Raw genomic sequence first — 20,188 nt, 5'->3', positions numbered from 1 at the left:
AGGTTGCAGCTAGAGGTCTGGTGGTTTGTGGAGTCTTCTAAGTCCCCACTGGCAGGTCACCGTCTGGTACTAACACATCTCGTGGGTCTCACTGCAGGAATTTCTGCCCCGACGGTGGGACAGGTAACCTAGAGCTGCTTCCTGTGCCCTCCGAGAGAGAGGGCCACTTCCAAGCCCGTCACCTCATGCTTGTTGCTCGCTTTAGGCTCATCTGGAGTGGGGTGGGATGGGGCAGCGTGGGAACCAGCCAGGGCCTTGTTCCCGACTGCACTGTTCTGGGCCCCAGGCTGCTTCCTGTGGGGGCAGCGAAGCCACTCCCTGTGAGCCCGACCTCTTGGATGTCTGCATTGGCCCTGCAACCTTGGCCTCGTGGCCAGGAGGCTGTGCTTGAAATTATTTTTAAAGGAGAGGTTTAATAAGGCTCACATTAGAAATTTTATTCTAAATGTTGACTTACCAGGGGACTTTGGAACAGGGTGCTGCGCTGGCTGACGTCTTCCTGAGAAACACCTCCACCAGGGCTGGTGTTGACAAGCTGCTCAGGGAGGACATAGGCCCCTCCCACCTGCCTTAGGCAGTGCCCCCGGGGGATGTGGTCCTCCCTGGAGAGCGGCTGGTCCAGGGTCCCTCAGCACTGGTCACACCTTTGCTGCCGGAGCACCCAGTCTTTCCACAGCCTCCTTCTCTCCCCTTGGGTTTTTGCTTTTTTTGTAGTTTTAAGACTCCTGCTCCCTCAGCCTCCCGTGTGCCCCTCAGGACGGTGTCATCTGAGAAGTGGGAAAATGTGAGGAGGCATTTGGTGTGATGCCCGGCCTAGGGATGTGGTGCTGGGGCCAGGCTGCGGTGCCCCTTAGTCAAACAGCAGTCCTGTGGGACTAGACAAGGAGCAAGACAGGGCAAGGCAGCTAGTCGCAGGTGCCTTGTGGTGGGACCTAATGGTTTCCAGAATCCAAAGCGTCCAGGAGTCACTGTGGCACCTGAGGAACGTCTAAAGGGCGGAGGAGAGCACGGGCCCAGGGTGCTCAGAGGCAGTAAAGGCAGCAGGGGGTGTGGATGGATTTCCACAGAAGCTGACAGGCTGGGGTAGTCAGACTCCAAGGTTTGCCGAGATGCGGCAGGACCAGGCCCATAGAGTCCCAGGCAGAGAAGGGTGCAGGTCAGCTGTGGGATAATCAACAAACACAAGGTGAGAGGTGGTCAGCTGGGCAGAGTGAGGCAGAGAGCACAACACTGGCCTTGGGGGCCTGTTGTGCTTAGGGATCAGAGCAAAGAAAACAAGGAGCCACCACCCATTTAGACATCATCGCACTTCCTGGTAGGGGAACAGAACACAGTGACAGCTGAAGGGATGACAGGTTAGCAGAGCAAATGCACACTAGCACAGAACTCGGGAGATGCCTGTGAACGCTGTCCAGACGTCAAGGGTGCTCGGGAGCTGACTGTGGCCCCGAGATGCAAACCCCGAGACCATCTCCTGGGCTGCTGCTTCCAGTCAAGCAGGGATGGAAAGAGAATCGTTCTCTGTTTACACCTCCCCTTTACCGTCTCCCAGACAGCACCGACTTTTGGTTTTTCCGAGACAGCGTCTCAATCCCGTGGCAATCCTTCTGCCTCAGCCTTCCGAGGGCCGGGATCACAGGCGTGGGGTGCCACACCTGGCAACGACGAATCCTTTCTAAGGGTATCAGGCCAGTCTGTTACTGCGGCCAACAGCGTGTGGGGCTTTCGTGTCGTGACCATTTTAGATTTTCCCTCAAATGACATCGACACGAGCTGTTTATCTAGATGGCACCCTACTCCCTGGGGGCCAAGGCATGCGACTGTGGAACAGAGGCTGAGAAGGGTGACTGTTTATAAACATTTGGAATTTTATTTAAAAAAAAAATCACAACCATGAACATTGTTACAGTTAGAGGCCCTCTTGGTTCTCCACAATGATAACTGAGCATGCTCACAAGGGTTCCCATTGTTAAATCTTAGTTAAACAACCATCTTTAAAAGAAGGAAAAAAAACTCGGCACACTACCATTTAACTTGTTTTAATGTTTCTTCACAAATGGTGAAAAATACTAAAGTACAGACAAGGAATAATCATAATGTTGTGGCCAACATTATAAATATGGAATTATAAATTTAAAACATTTTCTGGTTTAAAAAATAAATCTGGTAGTCAATGCAGCTCTGCGGGTTTCTGTGTCTAGTAGGGCCGGTCTCTGCGTTCCTGACGGTGCTCACCTCTGTAAGTCAGAGAGAACCGCTGGTCAGAAAGGAGAAAGGACGGCAGGCCCTGCCAGCACCCGAAGGTGCGTGGCCACTCATCTGCCCCGGCCCCGGCACCCAGGGGTGTACCCTCCCTAAGCCCCACAGCCTGCAATTGTTCCCCACCACATACTTATCCATTTTTCCAGGTCCTCCACGTCCGCCTCTTCTTCCTCCCATCTGTTCCATCAAAGGTCCAGGAGGTCCCCCTGGACCACCTCGTCTTCCCCCGCCAAAGCCACCTCGGTCCATGCCACGGCCACCACGGAAGCCACCTCTGTCTCCACCACGGCCACCTCTGAACATTCCACCAGGACCGCCACGGTCCATGAGGCCACCTCTTCCACCCCGCATGCCACCAGGGCCGCCTCTGCCTCGATCACCACCTATGGTGAAGAAGACACAACAATCAGTGGCCAGAGGCCTGGGGACATGCTCTGCAGGCATCTGCTCCCCCCACACCCCCCAGAAACCAATACAGACGCTCACAATCTCAACACTTAGGGTCCAAAACTATATATTGAGAACCAGAAGTCAGAGCACGGAAGTGAGGTGAGGTCTCCTTTTTCTCTTTGAGACAGGGTCCCACTCTGTAGCCAGGCTGGCCCTCAACTCATGGTGCCTCTCTGCCCTAAACCTCACCATTTCTTCTTGAGTCTCTTTGTCGATTTCCCGAAAATGCTTACACGGAAAATTCTTCCTGATTGCGTCTTCTACCCGCCCCAGCCTACCACCTCCTCCATCTCAGTATCTGGGTGACATTTTGGAATTGCTAATACAACTGTAACTGAAGGTTTTTAGTAGTGGGCAGCTAGTTTACCATGCCCACTAAGTCTGCACAGAGGTTCAACACCAGAAAGCCAAGAAGATGCTCAAAGACCTTTACCTACCTGGGGGTGGGAAGGGTGGTGGGAGGAAGCCTTCAGGTTTTGGGGCCTTACACTGGTTGCATTCTGTTCTCCAGGCAAAGTTCTGGTTTCCACAACCCCTGAATAAAGTCACAACACAGTAGAAATCAAGAAATGAACTGAGGAAGTGGAATGAGCAAAAGCAACATTTTACACTCTATGCCATAACCAACAGATCTGGGGCCTAAAGCACTGAGAGGATCACAGAAAATGGCCTGACATTTTATATCCACAGGACCAGAAGAAACACTACGGAGGAGCAGACTGCTGTTCTCACCTGGTCACTAAAATATCTGTTTGTGGTTTTGTTTTTGTATTTTGGTACTGGGGATTGCACCCAGGACCTTGCACTTGTGAGGCAGGTGACAGAACCACTGAGCTAACCCCCACCACCACCTTGACACAAGATCTCACTAAATAGTTCAGGCCAACCTTGAACTCACTATGCAGCCCAGGCTGACCCTGAACTTGTAGAAATCCTCCTGCTGCCTCAGCCTCCCAAGCGCCAGGAGTACAGGTGTGTCCCTCCGCACATGCAGTTATTACTCTGCTCCAAACGGGTACATACGGATTGGGACACTGCCAGTCTCCAGCTCGATGCTGCACGTTTCCTCCTCCAGAGGGGTTTCCTCGGGAACCCCGGGGCCCTCTTGGAGGGAAGCCTCCTCGGTCTCCTCCACGGCCTCCCATGCGACCCATGGGTCCCCCAGGACCTCCTGGGCCACCTGGACCTGTAATAAGAAACAGCTCATCACCTTTTTACAGAACCAGCTTTGCTATAGAAAACAAGCTCTCCCATAGGCCCAGTGACCTAGACGGGCATCAGCATTATCCCCACAGCTATCAAGCCATGGACCAGAAGCCTGGTCCATGGTACAATACTCTTTCCATGTGTATCATTTCATTCTGCTCCCAACAATCCTGTGACATTTTCATGCAACGAGACCAAAACAGAAATGGCAGCTCCAGAGCTGACATCAGACACAGAGCACCATGGAGCTCCTAGGCTCTCTAACCAATTAACCAGTATTTTATAAACATTTACTATCAGCTTTCAACAGTGTACACGTATTTGTATTACTTCATCTCCACACTAATCAAGTTTCTCAAGGGCAAAAGTTGGGCTGAAAAAAACATTTGAAGGAACAAAGAAATAGATCAGAGGAAAGCATAAATACCTCCACGGAGCGGTGGTGGCATCCCTCTGCCCTCACGGGGCGGCATGCCACCCCGCATGCTATTCATTGGCGGCTTCTTCCGTGCAAGGGAGACTTTAAGTTTGCTTCCTTGAAAATCTTTCCCTAGAACAAGGTAACATCAATGACTCCTGAACTCCAACTCCTCCCTTACAGGGGACTAGAGACCCTACTTTTTCATCAACCCAATCACTTATCAAATTTGGTGTCCCCAGAACCTTGAAGCCTGCCTCCTCCGTAAATCCCCAAGATTTTGACCAATGAGTCCCCCTACCCCCAAAAGGCTTTAAAGATATTAAAAATCTTTCTACCCCAAACAAATCCCACCAAACGAACAACCCCAAACAAAACACCACCACTCTATTCCAACAGCTAGCTGGAAAGAGCAGAACGTGCACTAAGATCCTTGCAGTGCACAGGCTGAGAGACTGGACAAGAAGAGGCATGAAAGGCAAGCCAGGACTTACTGGCTAACACTTTCAAGTTGGTTGTGTCTTAAGTGAAATTCCAGCATTGATGTCCAGGCTTTATTTAAATTATTTGAGTCACTCTCCAATATACACTTGGCTACTTCTTTTCTTGTAGTGTTTGGAATCGAATCGAGGGCCTTGTGCATAACAGGCAAGTGCTCCATCACTGGGCTACATCCCTAGCCCTGAGATGTTTCTTTTCTTTCTCTTTTTGGTACCGGGGATCAAACTTGGGTCCTCGTGCTTGTGAGGCACATGGGGGCACCACTAAGCCAAATCCCTGGCCCTCTGAGATGTTTCTTTTGTCTGTACCTTCAGATAATGTTCAGAGAACAATCTGCAGCTTTTAAGTGAGGCCGATTTTATTATAAAAACACCTAAATATGAAAGGATTTCCCAATCCTAGGTGACTGGGCCCTCCCAATATTAAAGGAAAATAGGCAAGTAGCATTCCCTAAAAGCACAGGTCTTTGTGCTTCCTTGGGTCTTAAGTTTCTCCCTCCTGTCAGGCCCTATTTCGATGTAGAGAGAATTTGTCTCTTGTCCTTAGATCTTCTAGAGAATGATACTCTAACAGCACCCCGTATTAACAGGAGCTTTTCTTTCCTGCAAACTGACATATCCAGCATTTGCTCAAAGACCCTATGTGAGGCCGGGGGTTTAGCTCAGTGGCACCGCACCTGCCTCTCAAACCCAAGGCGCTGAGTTCAATCCCCGGTTCCAGGAAGGGAAAAATAAAATAAAATAAACAGACCCTATGTTCCTCTAGCAAGCACACCCTACCATCAAACCACTCCACAGCAGCCTTGGCGGTCGGTGGGTCTTCATAGGACACCGTGGCATCACCTTTGGGCTTTCCTGTTTCCTTGTCCAGGTAGATGTGGATCATGGGTTGCCCAGTTCTCTTGTTAATCTACACATAAAATTAGCACAATTAGAATATGACTACAATATACTAGTTTGGGAGTAAAAGTACATGTGAAATTCATGGACTTTTGAACTGTTAAAGATTGCTGAAAGCATTAACTTTTCACAGGCAGACAAGCTTCTAACAGGACATTAGTATCTTTGGGCTTTAGAATTACGGTGTCTTTCATCAGGCACAGTGGTGCATGCTTGTAATACCAGCATTTGGGTGACAGGAAGGAGAATCATCACGAGTTCAAGGACAGCCTCAACTACATAGAGGCCCTGTCTCAAACCACACACAAAAAAAAGAAAAAAAAATCTTAAAAGTACATGGTGAGGTTCCTCTTATTTTTGTGTAGTACTGGGGACCGAACCCAGGAATACCCTAATACCATCAGCCTTTTTTTTTTTTTAACCAGGGTTCAAACTCATGACCTTGCACTTGCGAGGCAGGCGCGGTGCCACTGAGCTAAATCCCTGGCCCATCCACCAGCTTTTTTAAAGTTAAGGTCTTGCTAAGGTTGCCTAGGCAGGACTTGAACTTGTGTTCTCCCTGCCTCATCCTCCCAAAAGTAGTAGGATTACTTGCCCGGCTGTGGGTTTCATCTTTGGGAAGAGTAAATTATGAGAAACCAAAACCAGGTAGCATCCGACACGTGAGTGTGTGTAGGCACACATGCAAGCAAAAGTACAAAAAAATAAGCTTATATAAGATATCAAAGTCAACTAACGTTTTTTGGGGGGTTGGGAGGGACTGGGGATTGAAGGACCTTGCCCTTCCAAGGCAGGCAGCGGCACCACTGAGCTAAGGCCCCAGCCCTCAACTATACTTCTACATAGCTCTCACCAGGAAATATCTTTGTTTTTGTTTTTTTATTGAGACAGGGTCCTGCTATGTAGTCCAGGCTGTGATCCTCCTGCCTCAGCCTCCCTTATAGGTGGGTGTACACCACCATGACCAACTGAAAATATAATTTCTTATCTCCAAAAGGACTGTGGGATGTATCTCGGGGGAAGAGCACTTGCCTAGCATGCATAATACACCAAATTTAATCCTCAGTACCTGTCCCTCTGAATAATCCAACACTTCCTTTCCTACGTATAGTTTTGGTCCCACTCCTTATGGATTCAGTATTTATAAATTTGCCTGCTTGCTAAATAATTCTGTGTCATTCTCTATGGTATTTTCACGGTCATTTATAGCTATGAGCAGGTGGCAGAAAATTTAAGATGCCTGATGTGCTTTTTGTTCTTAGTTGAGGCTGAGTAGTATGACAGTCTGTCCTCTAGTTTCAACTCTCTGAAAAGATAACCAGGTAACCTGGGAATGGAGGCTGAGGCAGGAAGCCAGCCTGAACTAAGTATTGAGACGTGTCACAAAAACAGACCAACAACAACAAAACCCAGCCCGAGTAGGGGCTAGGACATGGAACTCCAAGAAAAAACAGTTCTTGGCCACTTGGACATTGTTAGTGGGGCAGCCTCAGGCAGTCACTTAACACTTCTGTATTTTATTTTCTCTTTTGTAAAATGAAAATACAGCCGATAAAGTAAGTTATCTTTATAATTTCATATTACAGTGATAGATATATAAATATATACATATATATAAATATATACATGAATTTATCTCCCCTGTGCAATAGTCCAACATTAATTCAATATTTTATACTCTATACAAGTAGTAAGAAACAACTGTAGATATACTACAGAAACCCAGGTACCAGGATACATGTATAAGAACATTTATTGCAGTAATATGTCTCAAAAACAAAAAACCTTAAGTTATCAACTGTTTAAACTGTTTAGCACTGTTTCTATCAGAAAGTGGCTGAAGTCTGGGGGAAGGTTATTTTAAGCAGTAAACAAGACATCTAGAAAGAAGTTAGAGAATTTCAGAAATAACTGAACATCGAATCTTTTTTTTTTTTGAAATAGGATCTTGCTATGTAATTCAGGCTGGCCTTGAACTCAGGGTGATCTTCCTGCCTCAGCCTCCTGATTATTGAGATTATAGGTGTGTGCCACCGTGACCAGTTTCTCTTCTGTTTTTTGAGTCAGGGTCTTGCTATGTAGTCCAGGCTGTCCTTGAACTTTATGAGACAGGGCCTTGCCACAACTAAGTCCAGTTTTGAACTATGTTGAACTCACTAGTTGAGGCCTCCTAGGCTGGCCTTGAACTCATGGCAATCCTCCTGCCTCAGCCTCCCCAAGTGCTGGGATTACAGCTGTGCAGTCACCAATGCCTCGCTGGCCTTAAATTTCTTGATCCTCCTAGTTTTAGCCTTCCAAATGCTGGGATTATAGGTGTGTGTCACCCTGTCCTGCTTTTTAATTTCTTTAAGATGTTCTGTGGTCTTACTTTCTACCCCATCAGCTGGTTATACTTTACTCACCTTAACAACCCCACAGCTCTTTTGCTTTTTAATTTCTTTAAGATGTTCTGTGGTCTTACTTTCTACCCCATCAGCTGGTTATACTTTACTCACCTTAACAACCCCACATTGCTTAAAGAAGTCTGCCAGATCATCGAGTGTCACATTGTCATTTAATCCTTGTACGTAAATTGCACTGTTGTCAGAATCTTCATCAGGATCTATGGGAGGGCCTTTTAGAGAAAACAGAAGGGAATTACTGTTTTGTGTAAGTAAGACTGCCTTTATTAACTGCTCACAACTACCCAATGGTGCTCACCACAAATCTAAGTGAACCACCAACCATCAAACTCTGGGTTTACTTTGTTAGTTTTGTTTTTTGAGACAAAGTCTTGCCATGTAGTCCAGGCTGGCCTTGAACTCAAAGTAATCCTCCTGCCTCAGCCTCCCAAGTGCTGGGATTATAGGTGTGTGCCACCATGCCTAGTGGCTTGTTTTTTGGTACTGGGGATCCAACTCAGGACCTTGCACTTACCAGGCAGGCAGGTGCAGTGTCACTGAGCTATATCCCCCCACCACGGTAGGTTTATTTAAAGTGATGATGAATAGATGATTATAAAAAGGATGACCTAATCTGCCCATGACATAAAGAACAGCACATTTGGTTCATAAGGCTGGTCAATTCTAGCCTGTATTTACTTCTGTGTCATTTTTAGTTGTTTTTTTTTTTGGTTTTTTGAGACAGGGTCTTACTGTGTAGGCTGCCCATGAACTCATTATGGGCCCAGGCTAGCCTCCCAGCGATCCTCCTGCCTCAGCCTCCCAGAGTGCTGGGATTACAGGCATGCACTACCACTCCCAGCATTGTGCCACTTACTTATAAAGCAAAATCATAAAGTTCAAAAATTCAAAATTACCTAGATCAAGATCTGGTCCTTCATCCATGGGTCCTGCCAACCAGGAAAGATCATATAAAATATTATTAGTGCACGTCTTGCAAGCTACAAACCTTACAAACACACATAGCTATCTACTACACCACCATTTGATGGGGATTCATTAAATTCAAAATGAACCGCACTGCTAAAATGGAGCAGTGCCTCTTTAACATTGTGAAAGGTTTGCTAGGGTTTGCTTTTTCTTTGCTGGTTTGTTTCTAAACCATTACCAAATACACTCTCAATGCTTATGTGCCAAATTAGTGCTAAATTTAAGTCAATTTTTTTCTCCAAATAAACCAAATTTAAAAACTGTAATCTCCCCCACATTACAGAAGCAGATGCTCAATCTTTCAAGTTACCCTTTGTTTTGTAACCATAGGTTAACCTTATTACCCCTAAGACAATGCCGGCAGTACCCATTAGTTTCTTTTGTATAGATCATTTTAAAACCACTTATGAAACTAATAAAAAATTATAGTTTTCTAAAAACTGACTGTATTTTTTTTTTTTAACACTATCCATGGTAATACTCAAAAACTTACCACCAGGCTTATTGAAGCCACCTCGCTCTCCAGCGCTGCTGGGGGGATAAACGAAGAAATGAAGGCCTTTCCCTTTAAAAGCCAGTACCGCTCTGAGCCTTGGGGGGGCTCGTGGGGAAGAAGGGCACTGGCTAAACACATCTCCAAACAATGCATCTCTCTCATCTTGTCACTATGCCTTTCTTCTGGGCAGCTTGCTCAAATTTCCTTAATTAGAACCTTGCTTGTCTGATTGTACACACCAGTGTGGTTGGTTCCTTTCATTTGGGGGCTGGTATTAATAGTGCAATACTTGGCAAATTAGGAAGTAAAGGAACTAGACCCCAACACCCACCCCTTCAGCTGAAAAACCAGGACAGCGTGGTGGAGAGAGGACCAGCAAGCAGAGGCAACTGCGGTGACGAACCTTTCCATGTTCATAAAGATGCACCCCCAACCTCTCCAGGGTAGAGCCAACCAGGCCCTGGGCTTCCTAACAAGTCACAGTATAATAAGGCAGGAGACAACCACATTAAATGCCTATAACACACATCAGGACACATCCAGCCAATCTTCAGCATAAAGCCATACAGTTCAGGAGACTAATGGATCTAACAGCTGTGAAAGGAGAATTTACAACAAATACCAAGGCTCAATGGACTGAGGGTGCAACTTTATAGACATATCCGTTAAAAATAATGACTAGGGCAGTATAAAATTATATATTCTTAACCGAGGAGGGGGGAGTATAAATTGGGCTGTTTTGTTTGGGTTTTAAAGAGTAAATAAAGGCAGCTCCCCAGTGGGAAGTCCTGCGTTTTTCGTAACCAGTATTGCACCTTTAATACCTGAATATACAATTTCAAGCTGTTGCATGCAGCTTTGCGTCCTTTTTTAAAAGTACACATCATAAAATGTTCTCTCTAAACACAAAAGTTTACACTTTAATGTTATACAATTCTAGAGTATTATACCTCCTCTGATTCATTACCAAATAACAAGTATGCAGTTACCAAAGTTACAGAAGGATTCCATTTATACAATGAATACATTTTGTTAAAAATATTCTATGTATATTTTTCCTCTCCATATGGACACCGTGTCTAGTCCCACTTTTCATTATGCTGCCGGCTGAGTACTGAGTACGGGTACTTTTTAAGTATTGAAGTGTATACAAGGCTCTCACTTTGTAACCTGTAGCATATAAATGCGACAAAGCATGTTAAAAAGTTTCCACGTTTAACAGCCAATGAAAATATCAAAATACTGAGGCAATGAAAAAGGGCATGTTAACAACATTAAGTGCCTTACCTGTAGAAGACACTGAAAACCATCACCACACCACAATAAAAAAGGGGAAGGGGAAATGCCCCCGTTCTGTCCCCACAGGCTCTAACAGACTACAGCGTCAGAGTCTGCTGAAAAACCTATGGGGAAGGCCATCGTCTCTTCTATGGCTCCAGGAGAGACTTCTCATCCAGAAAGGGGGGGCCCCCCTCTCTAACAGTAGTCTAGCAAAATTGGTAGAATCATTACTTTTGGAGTATTAAAATGAATAAACTTGAAATTGCTTTTAAATTGAAAAATATCAAGAATTCTAGGTGATCTGAGATGTGATGATAGTAATTTCAAGTGTCTAGGTCTAATTAAAAACATCCATAAAGAAGTGAAACCTTTATAACGGATTACTCTCCAAATTTGATGATTTTGCTTTATATCAATTTAGTCATAATTTTTGGTATGTTATAAAATGACTTTCTTCCAATAAAGATTTCACTGAAGACTTTTATTTTAAAGTTATGCAGAATATGCAAAATAGTATTAGCTATCTTTTAATAAAGAGATTTGCTAGCATGAAATTAAAAGACCAACATATTAATTTACAGATTTCTATAAAGATGCTATCTAATTTTTTCCTTGAAATAACAGTGGCACCAAATCCAATTTATATCTAACATTCTGCATAACTTTTTTTAAAAAACTAGTTTATATAGGGACAGAACACACACAGAACTAAGCCCTCTGGATTATGTTAACCATTGACATAATACCTCACCTTCATCAAAGTAGAGAACCAGAAAGGGGGTGGGGGGTGGGAGGAGGGAGGGGAAGGGCAGGCAGAAGGAGGGGGTCATGTTATTAATCTAAACAATGTTTCCTAAACCAGATTGGGCCATCTATCAAAATGGTCAAACTGATTTAGACTTTTAACAACTCCGATGGGGAGCGATTCTATACTTAGATACGTTACTCCACAAAAATTACTGGATTTTTCTGCGCTTCAACCAAACTTTGTATCAGGTATACCTCAGGCCACAGGTTTAAGGGTTATGGGATCAAAATCTTCAACAATTCTGAGTACAAACAGAACTTGGGGACAAACACTGTGGAAAACAGCTGCATTCCTTTTCTGCAGTATGTGTATATATATATATATATATACCAGGTATTTCAAGACAACCATTCAGAGGCATTAGTTAAAAACTTAGGGTTATTAGAAGGATTGTGTGTGTTCCATCCCAAGTCTATTACCCCCAGAGGCTTTTCACCTCTGGAAACCATGAAGGGAACTGAAAGCTCTAGTTTCAAAACCATTCTTTGTTTTCCCCAATCCAACAAAGTACACTGGCAGGGAAAAAAAGCAAACTGCCAATTGATATATGCCATAAATATGACATTTCCATGTTTTAGAAGATGACTTGTGCTCAAAAGATTGTCCATGGAAATGCAGAATAAATTTCTTATGTCTTTCAGTCCCTTCTTTCCATTGAAAATCCTACGGATGAAACAAAATTAGGTAAAAGGAGAAAAGGTTTGCTCTTACCCCATTCCACCGCGTCCTCCTCCCCGCCCACCTCTGCTCATGCCTCCACGATCAAATCCCCCTCTTCCCCTGCCCCGGTTATCAGGGCCACTCATGCTCCGGTTCTCTCCTGGTCCGGAAAATCCTCCAGACTCCTGCCCATAAACACCCATGCTACTGGGGTGATCCTGTCGGAATGAACCTGAGGAAAAAGTCACATCTGTAAGCCATGGACCAGCATTTATACCACTGCCTGATGTTTTTTCTCCTGGAATCACAGAATTCTCAACTGTAAGGCACTAACCAAAGTACCATCTTCTTTACACCAGGATAAAGTACCCCTGATCTGTAGACTCTTGTAGTTTCAACAAAAACTATTGGTTCATCAAGGCTGAAACCACCTTGCAGTTAGCCTAGACTAAACCACCTCCAACACGCAGACACACAGACCCACAAAGAGCAGGCTCTGGCTAACACACAGTATAGAATTTTGTTGATCCTAAGATGTTTCCAAAAGCAGCTTCTTTAAGCTACAATACAGAAACAAAAATTAGAGCCAGGTTTCTTAGGGCTTTAGCAGGTTGTAAGAGCTGAGCTCCGCCATGCAGTACTACTCATTTTTATAGTCATAACGAGACATGCCCGTAGATTGAATTTAAAAAGTACAAAAATCCAGGTTGAAATTTTTGAGAACAATTTTTGGGTTTTAGTTACTTCTTCACACACAAACTGGGACTGGAGATGTAACTCAACAATAGTGCACACTTCTCACACATGTATGAGCTCCTGGGTTCAATGTCCAGCATCAAGAACACCTCATGAAAATACTTTAACCTCTCCTTCAAAGCTACAAGTATTCTGTTGATTTTTCTTCCTTTATGGATATAAAATTTTAAAGTATATTTTTTTATCAATATCATAGAAGCCTTCTGCCTACCCAATTTCTTTTCTTTCTTTTTTTTGGTACTGGGGATTGAACTCGAGACCTTGTGCTTATAAGGCAGGTGATAGAACCACTGAGCTAAATCCCCAGCCTTGCCCATTCTCTTCTGGTGACTTGGGATGGGTAAATCACGAAGAACTCTGGCTTCCTATAACCTGCCCAAAGAAAACAGGGCATTTTTTGAAACATTTTTTCTGGCCTGTTACAGTATCTCTTTTCTTTCTTTGAAAGACTTTATCAAGAACGATTACACTGAAGAAAAGAAAGCACTGAAATCTTTACTGGGACACCCAAGCTGCTAGGCAGGATGTTATGCTCTAAACAGTATCCTGGATTCCAAAAAAAACAATGGCAAAGAACATTTCCCAAGTTCAGAAACTCCAAACACAGTCAATCTTATTTGGTTTTCTCTCTTAGCAACTCACTCTGCTGCCCGTAGCCGCTGCTCTGTTGGCTATATTGACTTGGAGCCTGGCTGTAGGATCCAGTCTGGGGGGGATAACTAGTGGGAGGCTGCTGCCCATAGCTGCTTTGCTGCCCATAGCTACTCTGCTGTCCATAGCTGCTCGGCTGCCCATAGGTGTTCTGCTGAGAGTAACTGCTCTGATCATAACTAGTCGGCTGTGTAGAGGAGTAGCTGAAAGAAAAGGAAAAAAAAGATTTTAGGAAGGAGAGATGGCTTGTTACTTTCCCGACCCCCTGAAAATAAGACAATCACAAGGGTCACAGACATCCTTAAGAATGCAGTTATTTTCTACATATCAACAGAATGAATGAAAATTTAAAAATTTTATATTTAGACTAATAAGCTTTAGAGGGGAAGGAAAGGGATAATTAAAACCACCCATCTGTATACTTTTACTTTCATTTAAAACGATTATTTTTCACTATATTTAATGTGAATTTGGGAATTTAGACACTTCTGTATTAGGAGAAGAATATGTACATGAGTACTCAGGGAAGACTGACCCAGGGAAGAAAGTACGAAGAGTTAAGTGAGGTGGTCAGTTCCAAGACTGCCTCTGAGGTATGAGAGCAATTCTATGAAGAGGTAAGGATGCTTGGTAGCACAGGGTGTGTAGGAGATACACTGCACAAAAATGGTAAATTTTCTTTGGAAGATTCACCTGAGTACTCAAGACTGCTCTGCTACAGTTTTTCAATCTTTCAGAAATGCCTGACTTATTTATGAAATCTGGGTACTAATCAAGAAAGACAAAGAATTTTGTTTTTTTTGGTACCAGGGATAGAATTCGGGTCCTTTCGCTTTCAAAGCCCCAGCCCGTAAACAAGGTATTTTTAGAATGAAGGTATTGTACAAAAGATACTAGATCAACATGACAATCACACAGCAGGGAAATTACCCAAAAGTATATTCTGGGGGCCAGGGTTTTAGCTCAGTGGCTTTGTGCAGGCCTAGAAAGTGCAAGGTCCTAAAACAAACAAACAAAAAAGTGCAAGGTCCCGAGTTTGACTCCTGGTACTACCAGAAAACAAACAAACACCACCAAGAATATATTCTTAAATTAAAAAAATTTTTTTTTCTATTCAGATAGGATATTGATGTGTTGTCCAGGTTGGTCTCAAATTTGTGAACTCAAGTGATTCATTTGCCTCAACCAGGACTACAGGTATACACAATTTATAGGTCTTGCTGCTATAGGACAAGGCTGGGCTGGGAATTTAGCTCAGTGGCTCCACTGCTTGCCTCACAAGTGCAAGGTCGTGAGTTCAATACCCAGTAACAGAACCAAAACCAAAAAACAAGGTCTTACTATGTAGTCCAGGCTAGCCTTGAACTCTTGGCTATCCTTCCTCAGCCTTTCAACTGCCTGAACTATAGTTGTACACCACTATACCCGGCTGATTTATTAGTAAAAAGACCAGTAAAAGTGATTAAATCCATTTGTACCACCATTATTATAAATCACCTGATGGGACAGTCACATATGTACCACCTGTGGTTTAAGCCAGTAGGAATGTAATGCCCTGCACTTTACCCACTGAAGAAGATGGCAAGATGGCTTTTATGGTTGGTTCTTAACCTTCTTAGTTAACTAAAAGCCAAATTACATATATATTTTTTGGTACTGGGGATCGAACTCAGGCCCTTGTGCTTGCGAGGCAGGCGCCGGGACCACTGAGCTAAATCCCCGGCCCACTAAAAGCCAAATTAAAGGGAAGAATCTATAGCAGTAAAACCATTTGTCTGTATGTAGAGAAAATAGTTATTGGCTGCCAGGTAATGTTATGGGAACCCAGGGCTGAGGCTTTAATGTATCTATACATGGTCAGTTATCACTGGTAAGAGACAGACAAATCTTACCTGACGGAGCCAAAGCAAGTTGGTCAACAATCTGAAAAACACTTGTTATTCTACTACCTCACTGGCCAGAAAACAGAAAACTGACCTGGTAGGAGGATAGGACGGAGGTGCGGTGACTGGCTGCATCGGGTAGCTCCCAGGAACCTGGGGATAACTGTAGTTACTCTGTCCATATCCTAGGCTGGGCTGGTTATAACCCCCTGTGCTAGATTGAGGTTGATTAGTCTCAGTAGGCTTGTTAGCATCCTGTGGTCTAAAAGGAGAAATTTAAAACAGACTTTCTCAACCACAAAACTCTTAGACAAGAAACCTACAAATCTGTGGACAATATGCGATTATCAGGACTGAGCTTGGAAACGTATACAGTAGAAAACTACATCAAACCATCCAACTGTGTTTGGTGGGAAGGACATCAAAAGATATTCTAACATGCTCCATTCACTTCATATTAATACCTACAAAAGGCAGTTTCAATATTAAATGTTCCTCATTTAACTGATCTGGGAGGGAAGATGGAAGAAATGCTTTTTCTCAAAGCAAACTGTTGAAGATAAACAAGAAACTAACAACAATATGCGTTTTAGGTTAGAGCAATACTTTTTTTGAGACAGGGACTTGCTATGTATTCCAGGCTGGCCTCAACTCTGTGGTGATGCTCCCAAGTGCTGGGATTACAGGCATGCACAACCATGCCCGTCTGAGTAACATTTACACAATAAACCCACACCATTATACATGTGGAATATTTGTGGATTTATATTTCTCATTAACAGATTACAAAAAATAATAATAATAATAATAATAATAACAACTTGGGTCACCATAAATTAGTTTAACCTTGTTTCAAAGTCTCCATATTGAAAAAAGAGCACAGTAAGGCAAGGATGATGTGGGGACCCCCACACACACTGGGAAGTCCCTGTCAAATGATGAAAATCAATTCCAGTCCCAAGGAAAAAACTCACAGGTTTCTATTACCTCTTATCTCTAATAGTTTGTACCAAAGCTGTAGAATGGTTAGCTGGAGCTATTGTAAGCAAAGGGACAAGGATCAGTAGGCAAACTAGAGAAATACTGGTTTCCCACTGAGCCGAAATGGGTCCCAAGCACCCTCTTTTCAATGGGAAAGAGTAACTGTCGCTGACAATGGCTAAAAATTGCAAGAATTGAAAACTAAGAAAAAAAGGATAAAAAAGAACCTCTTAACAAAACCCAATTCACACCCCCTCAGCCCCATGGCTTGGATAAACAGTTGCATCAGAGCATCAAATGGTTCTCTGAACATGCAGTAACACTCTGGGATGCCCAGGCCAATGATAATAGGAAACAGCCTGTCTTACACAAGTAGTAGGCACAGGCTGCAATAGCAGCTGTAAACTACCAAGTGGCTCTGATTACTCACTGTGCATTTTAGAAGTAATTTCAAGAGTGTCTGCCAGAACCAATTTCTTGCCTCCATAGCAGACACAAAGTCTGTAGCTGATCTCTTATTTCCTAGAAAGGCTACATTCAAAGAATTCTATTCTTTAAAGACTGTATTCAGAAGTCACCTAAGTGACTGTCTAAAGCAAAGACCTGCTACTGTCTAACAATACTATTTGCTAACCAGTCATGGGGTGTGAGTTGCTGGACTTATTGTTCATCCTATAGGTAGGCACTAAGTAAAATCGTATCACCTATTTAAGCTGAAGCACTGTTTGACTCCCCAAATATAGATATAGCCTTTACAAACAACTGGATCACAAGACAACTTATTTTCATTTTATTATTTTTTAAGACAGAGTCTCACTAGGTAGTTCAGGCTGGTCTCAAAACTCATGGCAATTCTCCTGCCTCAGCCTCCTAACTACTGGTATTACAGGTGTGTGTCACTATGCTTGGCTACAGGACTACTTCTTGACTCATATGAAGTTACTCTCCTTCCTGTTCAGTGAACTACCATGTTTCTCCTAAAAGGGCAGCTGTTACCCATTTATGGGGTGAAGTACACAAAAGATAAAAAATAATATCCAAAATGTAGTTTTATGAGTAGTTCAGTTTTGAGAAAAAACAATTTTCTTCTGGGTTTAGGATAATAAAAACAATAGCCTCTTCATACTCAAAACTAGGCAATCTACTGAGTGATAGCCCTCATTGTGGCGTGCCCTACAACACTACATACTATAACACCTGTAAGAACACAGCACTTAAAGAGAATAACTTTGTCATGGAATCTTTAAGTGTAATGAGCTGCTACCTCACACCTGAGGCTAATGCAGTGCAGAATTAGGAATAGGGAATACAGCCTTACCTTGCAGGTGCAGTAGCTGCTGGCTGCTGTCCATAGGCTGGGTAAGCAGGCTGAGTGCCATATGCAGACTGAGCCGCATAAGAGGCCTGGGTGGTGGTGACTGTAGCAGTGGTGGTATCGTAAGCACCAGTGCCGTACCCTTGGACAGGTTGGCTGTATGCCTGGGGGGCAGTTGGAGTAGTATAACCTAGGACAAAGAAGAGCTGGGTCAGACGTCTGGCCCCTTCAGAGATCCGCCTTAGACACTTTTTCATTAACAGAACAATTTATAAACACGCACTTTAAACCATTACAAATTTAAATTTTAAATATTTGCCCTTCAGCCAATGTAGTGACCAATATTTAAAGCCTAAGTTCTTTGAAAGTACTCAGTTTTTAGTAAAATACGATCTCATTTGCTTTACTTTTTTCTTCAGTTTTTGAGACAGGGTCTTCTCATGTAGCTCAGGCTGGCCTCCAACTCTCAGTGATGCTCCTGCCTCCTTCTCCTGAGTGCTGGGATTACAGGTGTGCACCACCAAACCTGGCTATCTCATTTGCTTTAAACCCACACATAATTTGGAGAAAGAACACGCTACAGAAAGCCATTACTCAACTTTCTTCTGCCCTTCTGGAAGGAATTCAAAGGAAACAAGTTTGTGTTTTTGCTAAATCTTGTGTCAGATTTCCTTAAATCTCTCAACTAACAAGCTTAAGTACCTTAAAAAATCTTTAAGCAGGAAACAGAATGTACCAGAAAGAGGTACAATGCAAATGACACAGCATTTCAAAATAGCTAAAAACAATGATCTGGGTCCAGGGGGGTTTAAGCACTAAAGCCTTAAATTTTGGGTAATTTATTACTTTCTTCCAGGCCCAAGCACGGTACCATGGGCAGTTCATGTTTAAGAAAACAAGTTACAGAGAGTATGTGTTCTCATCTGCAGAGAGAGATGTTAACGTGTGATGCAACTTTCTAAGAACTAGTTTTGTTTCAAGTAACGGCTTAAAAAATGTTATCAGGCTGGTTAATAAGTTACCCAGCTCCATTCTTCTTACTTACCTACCAAAGACAAAAGGACCCTTTTGCTGTACAGCAATATGAAAGGTGTAATCTAGTCTCTTCTCCCCTTCAGGACTTCCCTATCCAGGTGTCACAAAGGCCTGCACTTGCAGTGTGCTATGCATCAGCAAGAACACTGTTTTTTCCTTTGGGACTCCGGCTTAGAGTGTGACCAAAAATTCAAAGTCTGTACAGCTCTTAGGTCTTGTTCCTCGGAGGTGTTATGACCTTTTCTGGTACTGGACTCTCTGGTTCCCTTAAGGTCACTGAGCCATAAAAACCTTAAACTAGACGTCAGCATTTATGTGCATCAGAGGAAAATCTAATTTCATTAAAGTTTTTAAAAATTCAAATATAAACAAATATTGGATTAAGACTGCTTATTTTAGTCAACATTTAGGGCCTCAAACTTTGGTCAGAGTAAAGTGCCTTCACCAAACACACAGCAAACTAAATAAAAACAAGATAAACTTTTTTTCTGTGTAAGCTGGAAGTGTTACCTTTTGTACCACATCTATCTCAACATTGTTAAAACTGTTGGGTGGATATGTGTATGAAAGTATATATGGAAATTATATATTACTATTTTTTGTGGTACCGGGAATTGAACCCAGGGCTTTTGCAATGAGCTACTTCTTAACTCTGAGTCAGGAACTTGGATAGGTTGTCTAGGTTGAGCTCCAACTTGCAATCCTCCTGCCTCAGTGTTCCAGAGTGCTGGGATTCCAGATGTGTGCCACATTTGATTTGGACAATCAATTTTACGTTTGCATGTTCACTTGAAGTGTTTGTTTTTTTTTTATTATTTTTGTTTTGCATAGCATTGGGATTAAATTCAGGGCCTCACAGATGCTAGGCAAGTGTTCTGCCACTCAACTACACCGGAGCCCTGTGTATTTAATTTACAAGTTCTTTGCAGACTCCTAAGGTTAACTATACAAAGCACTCATTTTTTTACTATTAACTAGAAACTAATTGTATCTCCTCTATTAATAACTTTTATAGGTGTTTTTCTCCTACATGATGACAGGCCATCTATAAAATTCACAGGAAGAGAAGTTAAATAACAAAAACTATAACTGATCAGGGCATTAACTTATGTCATAAAACTATGTGGTAATAGAGCCTTGTAGTGTTAAAGACTACAGTAACATACACTGGGTTAGTAATCTCTCTTTTTTTTTTTTTTTTTTTTTTGTGTCAAG

At 43.1% G+C, this 20,188-nt stretch overlaps 1 protein-coding gene across 11 annotated transcripts in view; it reads right to left on the bottom strand.

Moving 5' to 3' along the window:
- Nucleotides 1–2,023: 2,023 nt before the first annotated feature.
- Nucleotides 2,024–20,188, bottom strand: part of Ewsr1 (EWS RNA binding protein 1) — a 26,777-nt gene continuing 8,612 nt past the window's right edge. For 4 of the 11 annotated variants that reach the window (XM_033762292.1, XM_010603734.2, XM_033762293.1 and 1 more), the window contains 13 exons: nt 17,942–18,128; nt 15,737–15,904; nt 13,751–13,962; nt 12,404–12,584; nt 9,601–9,638; nt 9,035–9,067; nt 8,232–8,350; nt 5,617–5,746; nt 4,346–4,468; nt 3,736–3,898; nt 3,150–3,247; nt 2,393–2,645; nt 2,024–2,237 (listed from right to left, as the gene is read on the bottom strand). In XM_033762292.1, the coding sequence (XP_033618183.1) occupies nt 2,198–2,237; nt 2,393–2,645; nt 3,150–3,247; nt 3,736–3,898; nt 4,346–4,468; nt 5,617–5,746; nt 8,232–8,350; nt 9,035–9,067; nt 9,601–9,638; nt 12,404–12,584; nt 13,751–13,962; nt 15,737–15,904; nt 17,942–18,128 (1,745 nt within the window). In that variant the 3' untranslated portion in view covers nt 2,024–2,197. Of the gene's footprint in view, nt 2,238–2,392; nt 2,646–3,149; nt 3,248–3,735; nt 3,899–4,345; nt 4,469–5,616; nt 5,747–8,231; nt 8,351–9,034; nt 9,068–9,600; nt 9,639–9,682; nt 10,774–12,128; nt 12,205–12,399; nt 12,585–13,750; nt 13,963–15,736; nt 15,905–17,941; nt 18,129–20,188 lie in introns of those variants that run through there. The other 7 variants (XM_033762294.1, XM_033762295.1, XM_010603736.2 and 4 more) reach the window with 5 other exon arrangements.

Source organism: Fukomys damarensis, unplaced genomic scaffold (genome assembly GCF_012274545.1).
Source record: "Fukomys damarensis isolate Sample0158 unplaced genomic scaffold, DMR_v1.0_HiC HiC_scaffold_12, whole genome shotgun sequence".
NCBI classification, from domain to species: domain Eukaryota; kingdom Metazoa; phylum Chordata; class Mammalia; order Rodentia; family Bathyergidae; genus Fukomys; species Fukomys damarensis.
This window is presented reverse-complemented; position numbering and strand designations above follow the sequence as displayed.